The sequence below is a fragment of the Canis lupus genome, chromosome 21 (genome assembly GCF_048164855.1).
Source record: "Canis lupus baileyi chromosome 21, mCanLup2.hap1, whole genome shotgun sequence".
NCBI lineage: Eukaryota > Metazoa > Chordata > Mammalia > Carnivora > Canidae > Canis > Canis lupus.
This window is the reverse complement of record NC_132858.1, coordinates 5,986,930-6,006,503: the sequence shown is the minus strand read 5'-3', so window position 1 is coordinate 6,006,503 and position 19,574 is coordinate 5,986,930. Positions and strand designations below refer to the sequence as shown.

Genomic DNA, 19,574 nt, shown 5'->3' with positions numbered 1-19,574 from the left:
ATGAGGCAGGTATTAAGAACCACTTGTGACAGATATGGAAACTGAGGGTCTGGGAAGTGAAACAACTTAAGGCCATGAGGCCACTTGATGACTCAAAGACTCCCTGGGGAAACAGGCCCTGTCTCTGGCCTCCAGGAGCTTTAAGTCAGCAATTACCTCATGAAGTGATGCGCAGTCAGGGGCACTATGGGAACACAGGCCTGGCAGTCAGGAAGGGCTTCCTGGAGGAAGAGGCACCTAAGTGCAGCCTGAAGGAGCTGGCTTGGTGGCATAAGGGTGAGCAAGAGGGGCCCACACTTTCACCCTCTCTCCCCAGCCTTCCTGTCTGCTGGCCTCGGGGTACTTGCGTCCTCAGAGCCCTACACCCTGCCCATGACCAGCTCCAGCTGGGAGCCCCGGCTGGACTCCCCATTCTCGTCAGACCCTTCGACCGGGGCCCAAGCCACAGTTGAGCCCAGCAAGCAGGGCCCCAAGAACCCACGTGTGTCCAGCGTGACAGTTCAGCTGGAGATGAAGGCTCTTTGGGAGGAATTCAACCAGCTGGGCACAGAGATGATTGTCACCAAGGCAGGCAGGTGTGAAGAGTGGGGGCGTGCGTGGCGGGGACAGGGGGCCATGCTGGAGCCGCATTTGGGCTGCTGAGCACCTGTCCCCTGCAGGAGGATGTTTCCCACCTTCCAGGTGAAGATCCTGGGCATGGACACGCTGGCGGACTACGCCCTACTCATGGACTTCGTGCCTCTGGATGACAAAAGATACAGGTCTGGGGGCTAGCCGGGGAAGCAGCTCAGATAGCAGGGGCTGAGCCAGGGGCCAGTTGGAGCAGTGGCAGGGAGGCCAGTCCTGGGGCACCAGTGGAAGCCCGATGGCAGGGGGGAGCCCAGCTCTGGGCTAGCCTGGGCAGGCAGAGGGAACTCAAGCCAGACAGCGTTCGGGGCTCTCCCATCCTCATGTGTGAGACGGGGACAGTGCATGGGCAGTTATGCTGAGGGACGGCCCCTCTGTCCCGCAAGTCCTGGCTCCAGGTAGGGGCAGCAGATGAGTGCTGTGGGGTGCAGATGGAGCACCCCTGCCATTGCTCTGCTCCCCAGGTACGCCTTTCACAGCTCAGCCTGGCTGGTGGCAGGCAAAGCAGACCCGGTCACGCCAGGTCGTGTGCACTTCCACCCGGACTCGCCGGCCAAGGGCGCGCAGTGGATGCGCCAGATTGTGTCCTTTGACAAGCTCAAGCTGACCAACAACCTGCTGGACGACAATGGCCACGTGAGGCCCCAGCCACAGTAGGGAGGGGTTAGGCCAGGGCTGGGGACACTGGGGCCTGGTCATAACAAAGCCTGAGACCAGGGCTAGCTGTGCCTCTGATGCGCAGAAGCCTTGAAGCACCCCCAACCCCTACTGATGACCAATGCTGGGGGCGAAGTTCACCTGGCTGTGGGCTGGACAGCAGAGGGGACTGTCCAAGCAGGTGGGTAAGTGGGCTGGAGGTGTGGGAATGTTCCAGCAAACACTGTCCTCTTTGTAGAGGGGGCCAGGCCCATGGTAGGTGCAGGAATACAGCATGGTTGCCACTTTGTCAAACAAAGATCCCTGCCTCCATGGGGAGGGATGCAGGTGGTGAGCAAAGAATCCAGACTGCCCTGTGTGAGTGTCTCAGATGGTGACAAATGCCAGGAGAAAAAGGAACCAGGGAGGGGGGCTGAGACAGAGGTGAAAGTTCCGTTCAGGGGGTTCTAGAAGCCACTGAGGCAATATTTGAAGAGAGATCTAAAGGAAATGGGGAAGGGAGCCTGTGTACCAGAAGTGGGAGCTGTTGCAGGGGAAGGGACAGTAAGTGCAAAGGCCCTGAGGTTGCAGAATGTTTGGCCAGTGAAGGGGAAGTGCAAGGAGGCTCCTCACGTACGTAGCTGAAGTGGGGTGAGTAAGGGAGAAGGAGGGAAAGAGACCCCGAAGCTGCCAGGGCTGATCTGCGCGGCCAGCTGGCTGTGGAGAGGGTTCTGGCTTTTACTCTACGCAGTGGGCACAGGAGACCTTTGAGTCGGGGGTGACATGCTGCAGCTCACTGGGGTTGCTGTGCGCAGAATGGACAGGGAAGCTGCGAGGACGCAGGGAGACCAGTCAGGAGGCAGCTGAGGAAATCCAGGGGGACATGACGGCAGCCAGGCCAGGTGGAGACGGTTGGGTGGCAGAGGTGGTCAGGTTCTGGATATTTCCGAAAGTAAAGCTGACAGTGAGGCGTGGGTGTGGGAGAACGCAAAGTGGCAGAGACGCTCAGACACAAGGGGCCTTTGCTGCAGAACCTCGGGCTCTCCCGGCCAGACTCTGCGCCCCCCCCAGACCCCCCCCCACCGGGCAGCTTTCCCGCCCCAGAGAGGACTTAGCCTCGGGGGGGGGGCTGCCGCTGCTCCCCTGCACACCGCCTTCCGCAACCCCCCACAGATCATTCTCAACTCCATGCACCGCTACCAGCCCCGCTTCCACGTGGTCTTCGTGGACCCTCGCAAGGACAGCGAGCGCTACGCGCAGGAGAACTTCAAGTCTTTCATCTTCACGGAGACCCAGTTCACGGCCGTCACAGCCTATCAGAACCACCGGGTGGGTGGGGCCCATTTCACAGGGACGGAGACTGAGGCCCCAGGCTCTGGGCTCCCACATGCTCACAGAGCCCTGCCCTCTCTCCTCCCCTAGGACGCAGCAGACCCCTGCCCTCGGTCATTCCCCTGCCCTTGTGCCCACTGGCTCTATGGCTCCCGGGCTGAGGGGCCCAGGTCCCAGAGCCTCCTGTTTAGGGCATCCAGGGAGACGGGGTGGCTGAGCCTGGGGCCCCGCAGCCTGTCCCTGGCTTGGGGGCTGGCCCATAACCACACTTTCTCCTCTGCAGATCACCCAGCTGAAGATCGCCAGCAACCCTTTTGCCAAGGGCTTCAGGGAGACCGACTCGGACTCCTGGTACTGTCTGGGCCTGGCATCTCCACCTGGCTGCCCTTAAACCAGCCCCTCACCCCTGTCCCCAGGCCTCTTCTAAATCCTCCTGCCCTGCTGGGAGGGTCATATCCACTGACTCGTCCTGGGGTCCTGTTTGACTGATCACGTCCCTTGGCCTGGGCTCCCCGCTTGACCTCCTGCCTCCATTCTTGTTTGTCCCATCCTCAGGACTGTATCTTCCCGAACCCTGCTCAGCATTCCGGCCCGGAGTCCCAGCAGCCTCAGCTCCTGCCTGCTGACAGGCCCCGCAGAGCAGGAGAAAGGTTAGCCCCCAGGCTTACAGACCCAGTAGGCTCACAGCCCATGTGATGGGCAGGAAGTCAGCTGACAGGGCCACAGGGCCTTCAGCCTGGGGCTTCAGCATGTTCAGCAAGCCCACTGGGCACCTCTTCAGCCAAAGTGGAGGAAACAGAGATTTCTGAGACAATTAGGACCAAGGGCAGAGAGAACAGGACAGGGACAAGGTGCTAAGAACAGGGGTGGGAGGTGTCAGGTGGGCTTCCTGAAGGAGGTGGCTCCTGAGCTGGGCCTTGAACTAGGAAGGGTTTGGACAGTGAGAGAAGGTGGGAAAGAAGGGAGGGAGAAGGAAGAGCAAGGGCAAAGGCTGAAAAGGGGAGGAATGGGATGGGAGCAGGGAAGGAACAGGGAGGTTGAGGATGTGGGGAGGTCTGGGGTCCACTTTGACCATGTCCTCCTTCAGACCCCAACAAAGCTCCGGCCTCTAACTCCAGGACATCTGCCCGGCTGCACCATCAGCTGCTGCCCCCCCCTGAGGCTCTGCTGCCTCCAGCCACCTACCAGCCCCTCAACTACCACGGCCTGTACCCTGGAGCCCCAAGTCCCCTCAGAATCCCTAAGGCGCGACCAGCACCATACCCCCTGCCCAATATCCAGGCCGGCAGAGATCAGGACGGCCTGCCCCTCCCAGCTAGGCTGGGGCTCCTGTCCCCCACTGCCATGCACTTAGGGCCTGTCCAGGACCCTTAGTGATGGTGAGGGCCCTGTGGACAGACTCCTCTTGCCCTGAACATTACTCCCTCCAGCCTTGCCTCTGCAGAGGCCCTGTCCCCTCCCAAGGAGAGCAGGGCAGGTGGAAGCCCAAAGAGGAAGGCTACCTGCCCAGAGCACAGCAAAGCAGAGAAAGTTCCAGGATTGGAACCAGCTCCCCGCCCCTCCCCAGAAGCTGTCCTCTTCTACCTTGAGGGGTGACTCCTCCAAGCCCTACTTTACATTAAACCATTTGGCATGAGTAGTCAGAGCACTTCTTTCCTTGGGGGTTGGGGTGGAGGGATTTAGGAACACTCAGACCCCAGATAATGGGCTGCAGAGGTCCCAAAGGTCTGCGCAGTGCCAGTGGGGTTCCTTGGAGCACAGTGATGGCAAAGGTGCTGGCTCCGGCCATGGGGCGGGCTCTGAGTGAGGCTGCGGTTTCTGCTCCCAGCCTTCTGTGTCCAGGTGAGGACTGAAACTGCACCGCAAAGAGGCGGCTGCTCAAAATCAAAGGAAAGCATGGTGACATCTGCCATCCCACACATAGGTGCTGTGCCCAAGACTGGGGTGCTCTGGTCCTCCAGAAGCCAGGGTCTGGAGGGATGCAGAAGCAGGACAGGCAGTGACCACTCGGGCCAGGCCAAGATGGGGGCAGGGGGAGGGACTTGAGAATCCAATCCAGGCTCAAGCGACGCAGGAGTGCGTCACAGAACGGTAACATTTAAACCAGCACCGAGGGATCCCTGGGTGGCGCAGCGGTTTAGCGCCTGCCTTTGGCCCAGGGCGTGATCCTGGAGACCCGGGATCGAATCCCACGTCGGGCTCCCGGTGCCTGGAGCCTGCTTCTCCCTCTGCCTGTGTCTCTGCCTCTCTCTCTCTCTGTGTGTGACTATCATAAATAAATAAATAAATAAAATTAAAAAAAAAATAAATAAAAATAAACCAGCACCGAAAGGAGTATAAATTGCTAGGGACAGGGCCGGGGAGGAGCCGGGAGGGGAAGCCGCTGGGCACCCCTCCCGCAGCCCCGACGTCCTCGGCCTCCGGAGCGCCCCGTGGGTCCCCGAGACACCCACTCCGAACATCCTAGGGCACCTCGCCTTGGGGCCTTAGAAGAGGGACGGACACAGGCGAGCGTGGAGGGACGCGGGGCGGGGCCTGGCAAAGCCTCGAAGCCCGACACCGTCAGAAGGGCCGGGCCGGGAAGCCGGGGCGAGCGCGACGCCGGGCGCTCCGGGGACACGCTCTAGGCCACCAACGCCAGCTCCGCCCCGGCCCCAGGCCCGCCCCCGGCCGGAAGCCAAGTCGTCGGGACCCGCCCCTTCCGGCCCCGCCCCACCAACTGGAGGCGAGCCCTCTCCCTCAGGCCCCGCCCCGCTCCGCCGAGGCTCCGCCCCCAAGGGCACACCCCACCTCCGCGGGCTCACGGGGCGGGGGCGGGGCGACTCCTCCCGCGGCCCCGCCCAGCTTCCCCGGAGACTCGGAGCGCGCTCGCGGTGCGCCCCCTCCCGAGGCCCCGCGCCCTCCGCGTCCCGGCGGCACCGGGCGGGAATGCTGCCCGACTACCTGTCCGCGGAGGGCGAGCGGCGCTGCCGGCGGCTGCTGGCGGGGGCCACGGCCCGGCTCCGCGCGCGCCCCGCGGCGGCCGCAGTGCTGGTGCCGCTGTGCTCGGTGCGCGGGGTCCCGGCGCTGCTCTACACGCTGCGGTCCAGCCGCCTGGTTGGGAGACACAAGGGTGACGTCAGGTACACGGCTGGGAACTCCTGTCCTTTCCGGGAGGAGGCCGCCGACCCCCGGACACCGCGGGGACCTGAGCCAGGCGCTCTGCGTCTCCGAACCTGGGTTTCCGCCTCTGGGGAACGGGGCTGGGGAGAGCCGCGCCCCGCGTCCCTCCGCCCCGAGCCTGGCGACGCGGGCGCCCCCGCCTGGAGCCGCGCCGGACCCCTCCAAGCGCGTCCCGCACCGCCTCGGGCCGGAACACCTCTCTGAGAAGGCAGGACCCGGCCTCCTGTCGGCGACTCCGGGAGATTCGGGCCCGGGAGCACACGGAGCTCGCCGGGCGGGGCTGCCTGGCTTCCCGCCCTGCCCCCGCCCCCGTCCCGGTGGAAACTGGGGACACAGTAGGGTCGTAGCGCCACTGCGGCCACCATAGGTAAAACTTGCGTGTGTGAGCTCCAAGGCCTCTCCCTCAGCCCTGGCGTTCAGGGAGGGCAACTGAGCCAGGACAGGTCACCGTGGCTTGCCCGCGGCCTCACTACAAACTAGAGGTAGAGACAAAAGATGCTAGGCGGGTAGCTAGCCCTCTGCCACAGCTTCACCCCCACCCACCATGGCCCCAACAGACCAAGGACCAGGCTCCCTGTGCTTGTTCAGTTTCCCAGGTGGCAAATGTGACCCCACTGACCAGGATGTGGTGCATACAGCTCTGAGGGAGACCCGCGAGGAGCTGGGCCTTACTGTGCCTGAAGAGCATGTGTGGGGTGTCCTGCAGCCTGTGCACGACAGGGTAAGACTGCCAGGCCCTGCGGCCACCATCAGGGACAAGCAGAGTGATAAGGGCCTCTGGCCAGCAAACAGCATGGTGGAGCACTAGGCACCAGCCTGGCAGTCACATTCCATCCTCACACAACCCATCAAGGACGGGCCAAGGCTATCTTAGCTCCTTTTCCCGGGGGATACTGAGGCTCAGGTCCTGGGCTGGAGGTGGCTCCAGGGTAAGCCAGCTCTGCCCAGCTTGGTGGAGAAGGGTTGTGGAAGTCTTCACAGGGTAGGTGGGGATTGGATGACAAGTGGGAGATTTTAGGGTAGTAAAAGCGAAGTGAAGGGAACAATCTGCAAAGGCCCAGAGGGCCGAAGGGCTCTAGCAAGTTCAAGGGCTCTGAGTTAGTGTGGCTGGAATGAGCTCAGGAGCAGGGGCTTCCAATGCTGAAAGCCTCTGGGTGGCCAGGTGGGGGTCTTCCTCTCAGGCTCCTCTCCCCAGCCCCAAAGCTCCACCGAGGCATGCCTCCCTTGACTACCTGTCATCCTCCTGCCCCAGCAAAAGGCCACTGTGGTACCAGTGCTTGCTGGCGTGGGCCCACTGGATCCCCAGAGTCTCAGGCCCAACCCCAAAGAGGTGAGTAGGGGGATGGTGGGGGCCAACCAATTGTGGGGAGCCTGCAGTGGCAAGTCGTCTGTCCTCCCTCTTACGGCCTCCTGCCCACAGGTGGACCAGGTATTTGCCCTACCCCTGGCCCACCTGCTACAGGAGGAGAACCAAGGGTACACCCACTTCTGCCACCGTGGCCACTTCAGCTACACACTGCCTGTTTTCCTGCATGGGCCACACCGTGTCTGGGGGCTCACGGCCGTCATCACTGAGTTCACCCTGCAGCTGCTGGCACCTGGCGCCTACCAGCCCTGTCTGGCCACCTCCAAGCGGCTCACAGGCTAAAGGCCTGGCCATAACCAGCCCCTTCCCTCACATTGCCAGGCCAGCTTCAATCTAGGACTGAATAAAGAGCCTTTACCAAGTCTGTGGCAACTGTCTCTTCTGCATTGGGACCTTGACCTAGGGCAGACCCCAGGGTGCCTCTGTCCTGACTGGGGTGCCTCTGTCCAATCACACTGCTACCTATTGAACAGTGGGCACTTACAGTGAGTGCTTACTGTGTACAGGTACTTGGCCCTCACCACAGCCCTGAGGTGAGGCCAATGTTGACCCTGGCTGGTGAGAGCAGGGCTCAGAGAGAGGGGACACCTTGCCCAAGGTCATTCCAAGCTAGGACTTGAGCCAAGCCCTCTCTGACTCCAGAGTGAAAACTCAGCCACACACTGTAGTTCCTGCTCCCTCCTCTGTGTCTAGCTGACCCCTTGTCGGGCTGTAGGAATCCAAAGAGGAGCCCTGCATGTTACTGCAAAGTTCCAACATGCTAGGCTCCTCCCACACACCAGTACTGTGCCGGTGCCATATCTTCGGACCAGCCAGATGCTGCCCTGACCTCTGGGGGTGACTCAGTCTGGGGAAGACCTCAGAGTATGTCACACAGGTAATCATGTGACTGTACGTTAATTAATCACAGATAATAGTGGAGTTATACATTATGTAGACCAGAGAGAGGTGGTAAGCAGTCCAACCTTGTCATTGTGGACCGGGCAATATTAGCCAGGACAGGTGATAGGAAACTACCCACTAGCTGACTTTGCCAAAAGAGGAATGGTGATAAACTTGAGATAAACTAGCTCCAGGCATGGCTGGATCCAAGGGCTCAGGGGCTCGCTTTCTCTAATTGTGCCTTCCACTGTGTCAGCCTCACTCTTGGAGAATCCCTGCTCTGCGGGGATGAGAAATAAGGAGAGGGCAACAGCTCTAGGATGGCACAGCACCAGTATCCCACCAACAGGAACCAGAGCTTCATTTCTCTAGAAGCTCTAACCCAGAGTTGTTCATTCGTCATTGGCCCTCCCTGAACCTGTCACACGGCGTCTGCTGTAGTTGGAATTCATTGGTTGGCAGGATCTGCCTGCTGAGGCCTAGAGAGGAGGACAAGCCTCCTAGATGAGACTAGGGGAGGGGCAATCTCCAGAGGACCACTGGGAAGAGACAAAAGTTTGGGTAAAAATCAGCCAATTCCCCTGCAGAGTGACCTTGACACCAAAAGTGGGCAAGGGCAGCCCAGGGCAAAGGAGGGAAGTTGGGGCAGAAAGAGTAGCACATGTGCAAAGGTTGGGGTATTCAAGGACACAAGATTAGCAGTGTGGGGGTGGGGAGGGGCCCCCTCACTCAGGGGCCACCCTGGGGTGTCAAGGGAACCCGCTTCAGTGGTAGGTTAGGATTTTGTGATGGGATTCCTGTTTGAAAAAGCTTGAGCTGCAAGAGGCCCAGGCTACAGACGCCCTCCCCTTGGAGTCCTCTCCCTGGGCGCCCTTCCCCGCTCCACAGGAGCCCTGTCACCTCACCTCCCACACACCCCCTCTACACCTCCTGAAGTGTCCCCCACACCGCGTGCTCCCTCCCCCTGCACCCCTCCTGCCTCACCTACACCTTCCTTCATGGGCCCCTCCCACCACCCTCACACTTCACACCCCGTGTCACCACTGGCCCTCCAGACTCCTCACCTGGGAGCAGGGCGCATGATGATGGTAAAAATAACCGTGACAGTGTGTGAAACAGGGTGAGGGAGGTGGGAGGCTGAGCCCCTGCACTAAAGGGACCCTGGGGGTTGAGGGCAGAGAGGTGCCAGCCTCCGGAGCCCTGGAGATGAGCTCTGAGCCCCGCCTCTTCCCCCCCACTTCCCCACCAGCTCTGGGAGGCCCTTTGCTCACCCTCTTGCTCTAAACGGGCACCTCAGTCTGGCTTATACTCCGCGAACCAAAGCAGGTGGAGGAGCTCACAGAGTGGTGAGTAGCCGCCGGCCTAACTGCCAGCAGACTGGGGTCCCCCTTCGGGCCATAGCCCCCACTTCTCCCCCGCCCCACCTACTCTGATCCTGCACTTTGTCCTCAGGTCCTGGCTGCCATTCCAGACCCCATTCCGAACCCTCGGGGATGCCTCTCCACTCAGGTTCCTTGGCCCGCTGCATTCCCCCTGTCTCCAGTCCGCAGGGGCTCCTCTGAGTCCCTTCCCCCATGCCCAAGCCCCCATGGCAGGCATGGTGGCAGTGAGCCGGGGGCGGCCACCGCGGGTCAGCATGCAGGAGCACATGGCCATTGATGTGAGCCCCGGCCCTATCCGGCCCATCCACCTCATTTCCGACTATTTCCCACATTTCTACCCCTTTACTAAGCACAGCCTGCCCACCCTAGACCCACACCCTGCAGTGACCCCTGCCATACACTCTGCATCCCAGCTGCAGCCTGACCCAGAGCCGGAAGGAGATTCAGACGACAGCAGTGAGTGGGGGCAGGGAACAAGGGGAGCACTCCTGGCCCAGCTCCCCAGGGGTAGGGTTTGAGGCATCCCAGGCATCCGACCCAGGAGATGCTGGGCAGGAGGCATGGTGCCATTTGGGGGGTAGGGTGGGGTTGAGGTAGGAGCTGACCCTGCCTGCTACCTGCCATTAGCTGCCCTGGGCACCCTCGAGTTCACGCTTCTTTTTGATGCGGACAACAGCGCCCTGCACTGCACGGCTCACCGTGCCAAGGTGAGGATGGGGGCAGGGGTCTATGGGCCAAGAGCCTGGGCCACAGGCCTGTCCCACATTCATTGTCTTTTCTCAGGGGCTCAAGCCACCGGCCTCAGGCTCTGTGGACACCTATGTCAAAGCCAATCTGCTGCCAGGGACCAGCAAGGTAAGGGTGAGACCCAGGCCCCTACTGGTGCCCCCTGGCCACACTCCAGCCTAGAATGCCCATCTGGCCCTGCTGTGTCCCTCCTGACAAAGCCTAGATATCAGGCATGGAGCTCCCCATCACTGGCTTGTGCAACTGGAGGCCTACCAGGGAGGTGGGCTGGGGTGGGGCCCCAGGCCCAAGGAGGCCCTGATCCATTCTACCTGGCCCCCAGGCCAGCCAGCTTCGGACCCGCACAGTTCGGGGCACAAGGGGCCCTGTCTGGGAGGAGACACTCACCTATCATGGCTTTACCTGCCAGGATGCTGGGCGGAAGACTCTGCGGTGAGGAATGGGCCTGGGCCACAAGGGGGCAAGGACGAGGTAGGGGGTGGGGGGAAGCTGACCTGGCTAGGTCTGACCTGAGTGGCTACCAGGCTGTGTGTGTGTGAGGACCCACGGCTGCGGCGACGGCGGCGGGCGCCTCCCCTGGGGGAGCTGCGGGTACCCCTGAGGAAGCTGGTGCCCAACCGAGCCAGGAGCTTTGATGTGTGTCTGGAGAAGCGGAAGCTGGTGAGTGGGGCTGGTACAGGTTGGGGTATAGGGACTAGGATCCTGTGGTGGGGAAGCTGGAAAGGGAACGGGGGCAGGGGCAATATCTGGCCAAGTTGACCAGGCTCTTTGCTCTTTCAGACCAAGAGGCCCAAGAGCCTCGACACAGCCCGTGGCATGTCCCTGTATGAGGAGGTGGGTAGGGCAGTGGGACCAAGCAGGGATTGGGGGGGGTCAACCTGGGAGCCCAGGCAGATGTGCATCAGGCAGGGCCTCAGGTGGGCTGAGGGGGTAGATCCAGGCCCAGGTGGGCCTGGGGACGCTGAGAAGCCATCTCCTTCACAGGCCCTAGCATTCATATGCCCTGGGAACAGCTGGACCCCAGTGCCTGGACAGGGAGGGAGACTCCCTGGCTAGGGCAACTGAGAGCAGCCACTGGGCGCTGGGACAAGCAGAGCCCTCAGGAGGCAGAGACGTAGGCCAGGTAGAAGCAGAGGCTGCAACTGGTGGGTTCTGTCCATGGCCCAATTTGGGAGGGCAGGTCAAGGTCCAGGAGAGAATGGACAGCAGATGGGGCTCTCTGGCTTCTAGGTTGACCCCTAAGCATTGTAGGTACCACTCCTGGGGCTTGTATCCCTACACAGGGGCTACAAGAGGCAGAGATGACTGCAAGAGGCTCCATGCCAAAGACCAAAGGCATGGCCAGAACCCCCACCCCCACCCCCAGCTCAGCAGAGTGAGGGCCCTGCAAGGCTCAGGGCAGGCCCTCCCCAGCTCCTCTAGGTGGTTAGGGCCAGGTGCTGCCGCCCTGCCCCCTGGTGGGGCTGCAAGTTGCTGCACCTGCCAATTAGCCAAGGCCAGGCTGGCAAGTCCCACCCAGGTGGGGCAGGCACTCTGAGACACACACTTCCTGTCCAAGACCCCACACACTGAAGCATCACTGTGCATGGCAGGTGCTTCTGGAATACTCCCTTACTGAGAAAATGTAAGCAAGGTGGTTGGGCTTTATCTGAACTGAATCCTACCTTAAGTATGGGAGAAACACATTTTTCCCGGGCATCCTCCCCAAGTCCTCACCAGGGGCTGAGGGTGGCAAAGGACATTCAGAATCTGGTCCCCTGGGTGGTGGGGGGTGAAGAGGGTGGTAAGAGGTCATCTAGGAAGCTCTTAGCATGTTTGTGCCACTCAGACTCCAGCGCCCTTCCCCTCAGTGACAAAGATGGCCTGACCTCACCAGTAATATGGCCTGAGCAAGCCCCTCCCCTTCACAGGCCCTGGAGGGTACAGGGCCGATCTGGAAGCTCCCTTCCAGGGCACCAGGCCAGTGACTATTTTTGGAAACTGAATCATGACATTAAATTGTTGGCCCCTGATTTCTTGAGTTGTTACATTCAGCTGACACTGGTGGGTGTGCAGGCTTGTGGTTGCACCTGGCTGACCACAGCCTACCCTGCAGGATGAGGTGGAGGCGGCAGGGGAGGAGCGGGGGCGCATCCTGCTGTCACTGTGCTACAGCTCTCAGCAGGGCGGCTTGCTGGTAGGTGTGCTGCGTTGCGCCCACCTTGCCCCCATGGATGCCAATGGCTATTCGGACCCCTTTGTTCGCCTGTGAGTATAAGTGGGTGGAAGGGCAGGTGGAAAGTGGGGGTTCCGTAGAGCCCCTCTCCGGGGCCACACCTAACCTGATCCCATCCTTCCCAACCAGTTTCCTGCATCCAAATGTGGGGAAGAGATCTAAATACAAGACCAGTGTTCGGAAGAAGACCCTGAACCCTGAGTTCAATGAGGTAGGCCAGGGCCAGGTGGAGGCAGTCTTCCAGGGTTAGGGAGGTCAATGTTCTCTCAGCCAGAAAGCATAGGCCCCCTCTAACCTGAGCAACTCACCTGTTTCTGAGTCTGTAAAGGACTCAAGGCCCCTTCTTTCCTGCCTTTCTGCCCTCTTCCCCGCAGGAATTCTTCTATGCAGGCCCAAGGGAGGAGCTGGCCCAGAAGACACTGCTGGTGTCTGTATGGGACTATGACCTGGGTACAGCTGACGACTTCATTGGTGAGAATGTGGGGAAGCGGGGGGAGGGGCCCAATGGGCTCCCACATGGCTCCTGACTCCTGTCCCCCAATCCAGGTGGGGTCCAGCTGAGTAGCCAGGCCGGTGGGGAACGTCAGCAGCACTGGTGTGAATGCCTGGGCCGCAGTGACTGCCGACTGGAGCTGTGGCACCCGCTGGACGGTGCGCCCCTCCAGCTCAGCGACTAGAAGTGGTACCCAGCCTGTTCCTGCCTACCACCCTCCCCCAAACTGACCCATACAGCTGGGAGGACCTGGAGCTGCCCCACCCACCGTGCCCAGCCCCACATCAAATTGTTTGCTTTCTTATTCCCCTTTCAGATTCACCCCCCTGCCAACCATAAAGCAAGAATAAACCTTCAAATCAGACCAGACAGAGCCTGTTCTTTTCCCTGCCCATCACCTCACAGGGCAGACTGGGCCCCGTTCTTGCTCCCATCCTCCAGAGGCCCCCACTGGGCCAGGTCCAGGTCTGAACCCCAGGCCACTGCCTTCCCCTCGCCATACTGGGAAAGGCCCCTGTACCTGCCCCTGCTAGCTGCACTGAGGGATGGGTGCTCAAGATGGTCTGGGACAGACCGACTCACAGGAAGCCAAGGTGTGGATTCATGACATGACCCTGAGCTGACCTATCCTTCCACCATGTGGGGTCCAAGTAGGGTATGGGAAGCCCCTAATCCTGTCTGGGAAACAGACCTCCATGAGTCATGGGCTACAGTGGCAAAGTGAACAGCAAGGCCACAGAACAGATGCATCAGGAGAGTGGGCAGCACTTGCTTTATTGTCCAGCCATCTGGACAGATGGACTTCGGTGCAGGGCATCGAGCTCAGGAGGTAGCTTGCCTGGCCTGGTGCTGCTGGGCAAACCTCTGCATTCGTTCCTCAAGCTCTGGCCGAAAATGGCGGATCAGGCCCTAGAGGCAGGTAGGAGACACCATGAAGCAGAGCTGAAAATCTCAGCACCCCAAGGCCTCATCACCCCACCCCCACCCCAGTGCCCACAAGCAGGGCAATGAGTACCTGCACAGGCCAGGCGGCTCCATCGCCCAGGGCACAAATGGTATGGCCCTCTATCTGTTTGCTGATCTCCCAAAGGGAGTCGATCTCGGCTGGCCGGGCATCCCCCCTCACAAAGCGGGCCATCACCTTGTTCATCCAGTCCACACCTGAAGCCATGGCAGTAAGAGAGAGCCCAATGATCTCCAGCCAGGGTGTAGAGAATAGCACTCCAAGGCTGTAGGCCATGGGAAGGGCAAGGCCAAGAGAAACTACAGCCGGCTGGGAAGCAGCAGCTATACATTCAGTGTCCAGAGCCCACCCAACCTTTGCCCTGTGCCTGACCCAGGCCTAGGCGAGTCAGAGAAGAAGTCCCCACCCTGCCCAGGGAGCTTACCCTCACGGCACGGAGTACACTGGCCACAGCTCTCGTGCTTGTAGAACTCAATAAGGCGGGCAATGGCTTTCACAATATCTGTCTGGGGTGACAAGAGAATGAGCAGGCTCCTAGGCCGGAGCCTCAGACCTTTAGTAGCACACCCTGATTCCAGCAATGTTCTGGCCACCTCCTCCACTCCCCCTATCCACTGGCACTGCCCAGACCCCAACAGGCATTCCCTCTGGTCACAGGACCTGGGATCCAAGAGCTGGCAAGAGTTCTTAGGAAGCCCAGGGAGGGGTACCGTACCACTGGGTGGGGAGGTTGGCAGCCCTTACCGAGCGATCCATGACAATCACGGCAGCTGTGCCCAGGCCTGTCTGTGCTTGTACCAGCGCATCAAAGTCCATCAGCACTGTCTCACACACCGACTTGGGGATCAGTGGTGTGGATGAGCCGCCGGGGATCACAGCAAGGAGATTGTCCCAGCCACCTGTGACACCCCCTGGGACCACAGTCCGTTCCCAAAAGGATGGATGATCAGGGCTGGGACCAGCATAGCTGCCTAGTCCTGAGCCCAGGACCTCTGTCCGCCCCTGCCCAGCACTGCCTCATGAGGCCCTCCCTGGCTTTCTCCACGAACATCCTGCCCCACTTCTGCCCCGGTTGGCCCCAGGCCTCACCAGCATGTTTTTCAATCAGTTCCTTCAGGGGTACAGACATCTCCTCCTCCACAGTGCAAGGGTGGTTGACATGGCCAGAGATATTGAACAGTTTGGTGCCGGAGTTACGTTCACGACCAAAGCTGGCAAACCAAGCACCCCCACGGCGGCAGATGGTGGGAGACACAGCCACTGTCTCCACGTTGGCCACGGTTGTGGGACAGCCAAACACTCCTGTGGAGGAATGGGATGAGGGACTGGTGGCTACCAAAGGGTGGTCAGGTTTCCTAGCAGTGGGGTCTGTCCCAGGGTCCTGCTCTGTGATCCAGTCCCCCTTCACTCTTTTGTCCTTCCCATCCCCGACTGGATCCCAAACTCCCAACATACAAACTCCCAACATACACTGCAATGCCTTTTCATCTCTCTCCCCCTAGTCCCTAGAGGACTGGAGGACCCAAGTGTCTGACATGTGGGCTGAGGCAGGATGAGGGACTGCTGTCACCACCTTACTCAGCATCTGGCCCCAAATCCAGAAAGTGCTCAGAAATTCCCTAAGAAAGACCACTGGGCACTTGATGCCCAATGAGATTCCACAGGACACAGAACAAGGCTCAGGTTCAGGCCGAGTCTTACCCACGTCGGCAGGGAATGGCGGCTTCAGGCGGGGCTTGCCCTGCTTGCCCTCAATGGACTCGATGAGTGCTGTCTCCTCCCCACAGATGTAGGCCCCGGCCCCACGCACAACAAACACATCAAAATCATAGCCAGAGCCACAGGCATTCTTGCCGATCAGACCAGCCTCGTAGGCCTCTCGAATGGCCACCTGTGGGACAAGAGTGTGAGGGTGCCACTCCCACCAGTCCGAGAACACTGTGTGGTGGGGAGGGGAACAGACCGAGGGAGCCCATGTTCATAAAAGTCTGGGAGAAAGCTCCTCTTGAACATGAGCAGAGGATGCTCTGGAAGGTGGGGATTTTACAACGTGTAATTGTAATAACCTTTAACAAATTCTCCAACTACATGTATTTTTAAAAGAAAGGCTGAGAAAATAATGAAGATTTTAATAAGCACTTTCCTATAGATAGTGGATCTGTGGGAGGTTTTCTTGTGTGTATGTATGTGTGTGCTTTCCTATCTTTATAAAGAGCAAGTATTACTTCTGCAGTAGAGATTGATTTTTAAATATGTAGCAATAACACTTATACATAATGCTACTTTGTGCCAGGCGCTGTTCCAGGTGCTGTTTCCGCATCCCTCATCACTGTTGTGTAAGAGCCTAATAGAATGGAGTGAGACTCTGGCCCTGGACCAGTCACTACAGGTGCCACTGAGCTCAGAATTACTGAAATGACCCCTTGACCCTTCTGTAGGAAAAATACCTGCGAGCCAACCCTGCCCCACGAGTCATGGAGGCCTGAAAGCCTCTCAAGTTGAGGCTCTGGAACATAAAGAAAGAGCCCAGAGGAGGCTTTGGGGGCCATGTCCTATTTACAATGCATGCAGCAGTGGCAACCACTCTTCAGTTCAACCCCAAACAGACCCAGTGCTAAAATCTAAGAACAACTATGGCAGTAAGCAAGCACGTGAGTGCACACCCAGCACCCTCCCTTCTGTGGATGCCACTCCCCTTTCCCACCTGCAGATTGGAAGCCTCATTGTAGAATTCCCCTCGGATGTAGATGTAGGCAGCTCGGGCGCCCATGGCCCGGCCCCCAACTAGGCAGCCTTCCACTAGCTTGTGGGGATCGTGGCGCATGATCTCCCGGTCCTTGCAGGTGCCCGGCTCACCCTCGTCTGCATTCACGACTAGATACTTGGGCCTGTGGGTGCCAGCACATTGGTGAGGCTACAGGGCCACCAGGGCTGGGCCTTCAACTACACGCCACCCCACTCCACCCAAGGAAGCCTCAGAGATGTCTCCTCTGATAGTCGATCTCTCACAGTCCTCCCAACAGTCTTAGGAGCTCTGCTTGTTCACCATCAATGACAGCAAGCTCACTGCCTGTTACATCCTTGGGAGACTATGACCATGGGAAAGGTCTTTGTTCTGCTCAGTCCACATGTTCCCTTGTGCTTTCCTAAGAGCCCAAATTCTGCTCTTGGTCACCAAGAACCTTCCTGAACCTCTGCCACACCTCTGGGGCCAAAAGGAGGTAAAGTAGCTGACATTTATCATTTGCTTTCTATGTGCCAACCAATTTAAGGGCCAAGAGCTATATGAACACTATATCTTAATCCCTGCAAAATAGAAAATCCACTTATAAAAATAAAACTGAGTTCAAACAGACCAGGAGATAGCACAAAGCCTTATAATTAGAAGGCAGGGGAATCCCTAGGTGGCTCAGCCTGGTGGTTTAGTGCCTGCCTTTGGCCCAGGGAGTGATCCTGGAGTCCCGGGATCAAGTCCCACATTGGGCTCCCTGCATGTTGCCTGCTTCTCCCTTTGCCCATGTCTCTGCCCCTCTCTCTCTCTCATGAATAAATAAAATCTTTTAAACAATAATAAAAAATAAAAAAATAATTAGAAAGCAGGATTGACCAATAAGTCTGCATGAGTCAAAATCTTGTGTTGATTCTGCTATACCTGAGGAAGACCAGAGAGAACTGACTTTCACCTACTTAATCTCTGGTGAGGTTCTCTCATTCATTCACTTTTAGTTTCAGAGGAAACAGTCCCAGGGCCCAGGTAAGCCATAGCCACCCCCACATTTCTCCTGCAACCCCATCTCTGCCTCCCTACACACACCTGCCATCTGAAGGCTTATTCATGAAGCTCCACTTCAGGCCAGTGGGAAAGCCAGCACCACCACGGCCCCGCAAGCCGGATGTCTTGACCTCACCCAGGATCCAGTCAGGGCCCTTCAGCAAGATCTCCTTTGTCTTGTACCAGTCACCCCGACTCTGGGCACCTTTCAGCCTGGACAGTGAGGAAGGCATTGAAGGGGAGGCCTTGCTCCGGGACCACAGAGCTAAGGGCACCATCTCATCATCTCACCTCCAGTCATGGCGGCCATACAGGTTGGTGAAGATCCGGTCTTCATCCTTCAGCGAGCCAAATGAGGTTTTCTTGGGTGCTGTCTGAGGACACAAAGAGTCAGGAGGCTCAGCACAGTTCTGGGGTCATGAAGGGCCAAGCCAAAGGTTACAGATTCTTCAGTTCCCCTGATTAGATGGGGCTGGGCTGAAGAGATGGTAAGGGCCTATGCCTCAGAACCCTTCATAGCAGCAAAGCTACCACCAGTTAGTAGGCACTTCCTGCTTAGTAGGCATTAGGCTAAGTATTTGACATCCAAAACCCCATTTCATCCTCATAACCCTGAGACACGAATGACTTCCTCTGTTTTACAGAGGAGGAAACTGAGGCTAAGAACAAATAGAACTTATGGAAGGGCACACAACCAAAAGCACTAGCTGGAATTTGAACTCAGGTCTGTCATGGTCAAAGCCCACACCTGAACCACAGCACCTTACTACCTCCCTGAGCCCAATGTCAAGTATCCACTCACTTGCCTGGCCGTCCTGCTGGACCAAAGCTTGGTCAGACCAGGGTCTTATATTAATAACTCTGCTGGAAACAGAATGTGCTTACTGATGCAAAAGAAACACTTCACTGGGGCCGGGATACAAAGGTGATGGAGGGCGACCCACTTGGGATAAGACTGATGAGAAGTGGGGTCTGGAATCCACATGGCCAAGTGGCGAGCACCCCAGGTGAGGGCACCCCAGACTCCCACCCCCTTTAAAGTCACTACAGGGAGCAGAGCGCTGGACGGGGCCTCAAGAGACGTACATCCTCCCCAAAGCTTGTTTTCTGCAGCTGTAAAATGAGGACAATGACACCTTTACACTGTATAAGGCCATGCGAAGGAAGGAAGGAGACAAGGACGCTTCTCCACCTGCAAAATTTTCTACTGTGTCGCCCGGCTGTTAAATGGGGAAGCCAAGGAGCCGGAGGAACGGGGAGTCAGCCTGCCATAGGGACCCATTCCCTCTACATCCAGGCCGGAGCGGCAACCTTCCTGCCGCGCTGGGGAAATGAGGAGGTTCTCCGGAAGGGACTACAAAGCCAAGGGATGGCGCGCGCAGAGGCACTGCAGCGAGACCCGACCCGGGGGCACCCCTGGCCGGAGCCAGGCCGGGTCTCACCGTGTCGCCGCTGAAACGCACAGACACCCGAGCGGGGAGCGACTTGCTGAGCAGCCGCCGTGCCCCCAGCATCACGGTAGACGGTTCAGTCACCTCCCGCTGTCACCTTCACGGCTCCGAGGCTGAGGAACCGGCGCTCCCGAGACGCTAGGCGGCGCACAGGAAAAACGTCACGCGCCCTGGCTCGGGTTGCGCGCGCAAGCTGCCCTGCGCCCCTATCGCCTCGCCCCCGTCTCCGCTTCCTGGTAGGAGGGCGGGGAGGCCAAAGTGGCCTCTCTGGCGCGGCGGCTGCTGGGAAATGTAGTCCCGTCGGCTTCCGGGCCCGCTTTTCTCTCCCTAGGGGGTGGCGCTTAGTTTCTAGTTTCCTTGCTCACTTCCGGGCTCCAGACTTTCAAACCCCAAGTAAACAAACGTTGCAAGATGCCTTCTAATGGGTTCTGGTGTTTCCCACTTTCTCCAGGTTCTGCATTTAGTGCGCACCTGCTTATGCACAAGTGTATGCTGGGAGAAGAAATCAGGCCCTACGAACCCCAGGACCCTGTTGTCACTATTCT

At 58.9% G+C, this 19,574-nt stretch overlaps 4 protein-coding genes across 7 annotated transcripts; 3 read left to right on the top strand and 1 right to left on the bottom strand.

The window, feature by feature from the left end:
* Positions 1-1,731: 1,731 nt before the first annotated feature.
* TBX10 (T-box transcription factor 10) lies at positions 1,732-4,234 on the top strand. 3 transcript variants are annotated; one of them, XM_072790153.1, is made up of 5 exons: positions 1,732-1,827; positions 2,437-2,592; positions 2,879-2,946; positions 3,151-3,245; positions 3,683-4,234. In XM_072790153.1, exons 1-5 carry the CDS (start codon positions 1,774-1,776, stop codon positions 3,967-3,969), a joined length of 660 nt encoding a protein of 219 aa, XP_072646254.1. In that variant the 5' UTR covers positions 1,732-1,773; the 3' UTR covers positions 3,970-4,234. The 3 variants fall into 3 exon arrangements, with proteins under 3 accessions (XP_072646254.1, XP_072646253.1, XP_072646256.1); XM_072790152.1 differs by having other exon boundaries at positions 1,744-1,896; XM_072790155.1 differs by having other exon boundaries at positions 1,758-1,914.
* A 1,221-nt stretch (positions 4,235-5,455) lies between these two features.
* On the top strand, positions 5,456-7,484 carry NUDT8 (nudix hydrolase 8). The gene is made up of 4 exons (XM_072790156.1): positions 5,456-5,717; positions 6,346-6,478; positions 7,010-7,087; positions 7,178-7,484. Exons 1-4 carry the CDS (start codon positions 5,524-5,526, stop codon positions 7,403-7,405), a joined length of 633 nt encoding a protein of 210 aa, XP_072646257.1. The 5' UTR covers positions 5,456-5,523; the 3' UTR covers positions 7,406-7,484.
* Positions 7,485-7,623: 139 nt separating this feature from the next.
* On the top strand, positions 7,624-13,206 carry LOC140612535 (double C2-like domain-containing protein gamma). 2 transcript variants are annotated; one of them, XM_072790151.1, is made up of 13 exons: positions 7,624-8,000; positions 9,255-9,351; positions 9,458-9,514; positions 9,757-9,843; positions 10,015-10,094; positions 10,171-10,242; positions 10,457-10,566; positions 10,659-10,794; positions 10,915-10,968; positions 12,230-12,381; positions 12,479-12,560; positions 12,724-12,820; positions 12,896-13,206. In XM_072790151.1, exons 3-13 carry the CDS (start codon positions 9,499-9,501, stop codon positions 13,024-13,026), a joined length of 1,017 nt encoding a protein of 338 aa, XP_072646252.1. In that variant the 5' UTR covers positions 7,624-8,000; positions 9,255-9,351; positions 9,458-9,498; the 3' UTR covers positions 13,027-13,206. The 2 variants fall into 2 exon arrangements, with proteins under 2 accessions (XP_072646252.1, XP_072646251.1); XM_072790150.1 differs by having other exon boundaries at positions 9,458-9,843.
* A 385-nt stretch (positions 13,207-13,591) lies between these two features.
* NDUFV1 (NADH:ubiquinone oxidoreductase core subunit V1) lies at positions 13,592-19,252 on the bottom strand. The gene is made up of 10 exons (XM_072790149.1): positions 19,021-19,252; positions 17,870-17,952; positions 17,621-17,791; positions 16,511-16,694; positions 15,508-15,697; positions 14,896-15,108; positions 14,551-14,717; positions 14,231-14,312; positions 13,858-14,003; positions 13,592-13,751 (listed from the first exon to the last, which is right to left on the bottom strand). The coding sequence occupies exons 1-10, from the start codon at positions 19,090-19,092 to the stop codon at positions 13,665-13,667; spliced, it is 1,395 nt and encodes a 464-aa protein (XP_072646250.1). The 5' UTR covers positions 19,093-19,252; the 3' UTR covers positions 13,592-13,664.
* Positions 19,253-19,574: the final 322 nt, after the last annotated feature.

What these genes read in the sequence shown, in the direction of transcription:
- TBX10 (XM_072790152.1), top strand. Translation starts at nt 1,774, where the DNA reads ATGGGGAAGGGAGCCTGTGTACCAGAAGTGGGAGCTGTTGCAGGGGAA. An exon ending in AGTGCAAGGAGGCTCCTCAC is followed by an intron (nt 1,897 to 2,436) that starts GTACGTAGCTGA and finishes AACCCCCCACAG; the next exon opens with ATCATTCTCAACTCCATGCA. An exon ending in CAGCCTATCAGAACCACCGG is followed by an intron (nt 2,593 to 2,878) that starts GTGGGTGGGGCC and finishes TCTCCTCTGCAG; the next exon opens with ATCACCCAGCTGAAGATCGC.
- NUDT8 (XM_072790156.1), top strand. Translation starts at nt 5,524, where the DNA reads ATGCTGCCCGACTACCTGTCCGCGGAGGGCGAGCGGCGCTGCCGGCGG. An exon ending in AGACACAAGGGTGACGTCAG is followed by an intron (nt 5,718 to 6,345) that starts GTACACGGCTGG and finishes GTGCTTGTTCAG; the next exon opens with TTTCCCAGGTGGCAAATGTG. An exon ending in TGCAGCCTGTGCACGACAGG is followed by an intron (nt 6,479 to 7,009) that starts GTAAGACTGCCA and finishes CTCCTGCCCCAG; the next exon opens with CAAAAGGCCACTGTGGTACC.
- LOC140612535 (XM_072790150.1), top strand. Translation starts at nt 9,594, where the DNA reads ATGGCAGGCATGGTGGCAGTGAGCCGGGGGCGGCCACCGCGGGTCAGC. An exon ending in GCTGGGCGGAAGACTCTGCG is followed by an intron (nt 10,567 to 10,658) that starts GTGAGGAATGGG and finishes AGTGGCTACCAG; the next exon opens with GCTGTGTGTGTGTGAGGACC. An exon ending in TACAGCTGACGACTTCATTG is followed by an intron (nt 12,821 to 12,895) that starts GTGAGAATGTGG and finishes CCCCCAATCCAG; the next exon opens with GTGGGGTCCAGCTGAGTAGC.
- NDUFV1 (XM_072790149.1), bottom strand. Translation starts at nt 19,092, where the DNA reads ATGCTGGGGGCACGGCGGCTGCTCAGCAAGTCGCTCCCCGCTCGGGTG. An exon ending in TGCGTTTCAGCGGCGACACG is followed by an intron (nt 17,953 to 19,020) that starts GTGAGACCCGGC and finishes TTGTGTCCTCAG; the next exon opens with ACAGCACCCAAGAAAACCTC. An exon ending in ATGAGGCTTCCAATCTGCAG is followed by an intron (nt 15,698 to 16,510) that starts GTGGGAAAGGGG and finishes CTTGTCCCACAG; the next exon opens with GTGGCCATTCGAGAGGCCTA.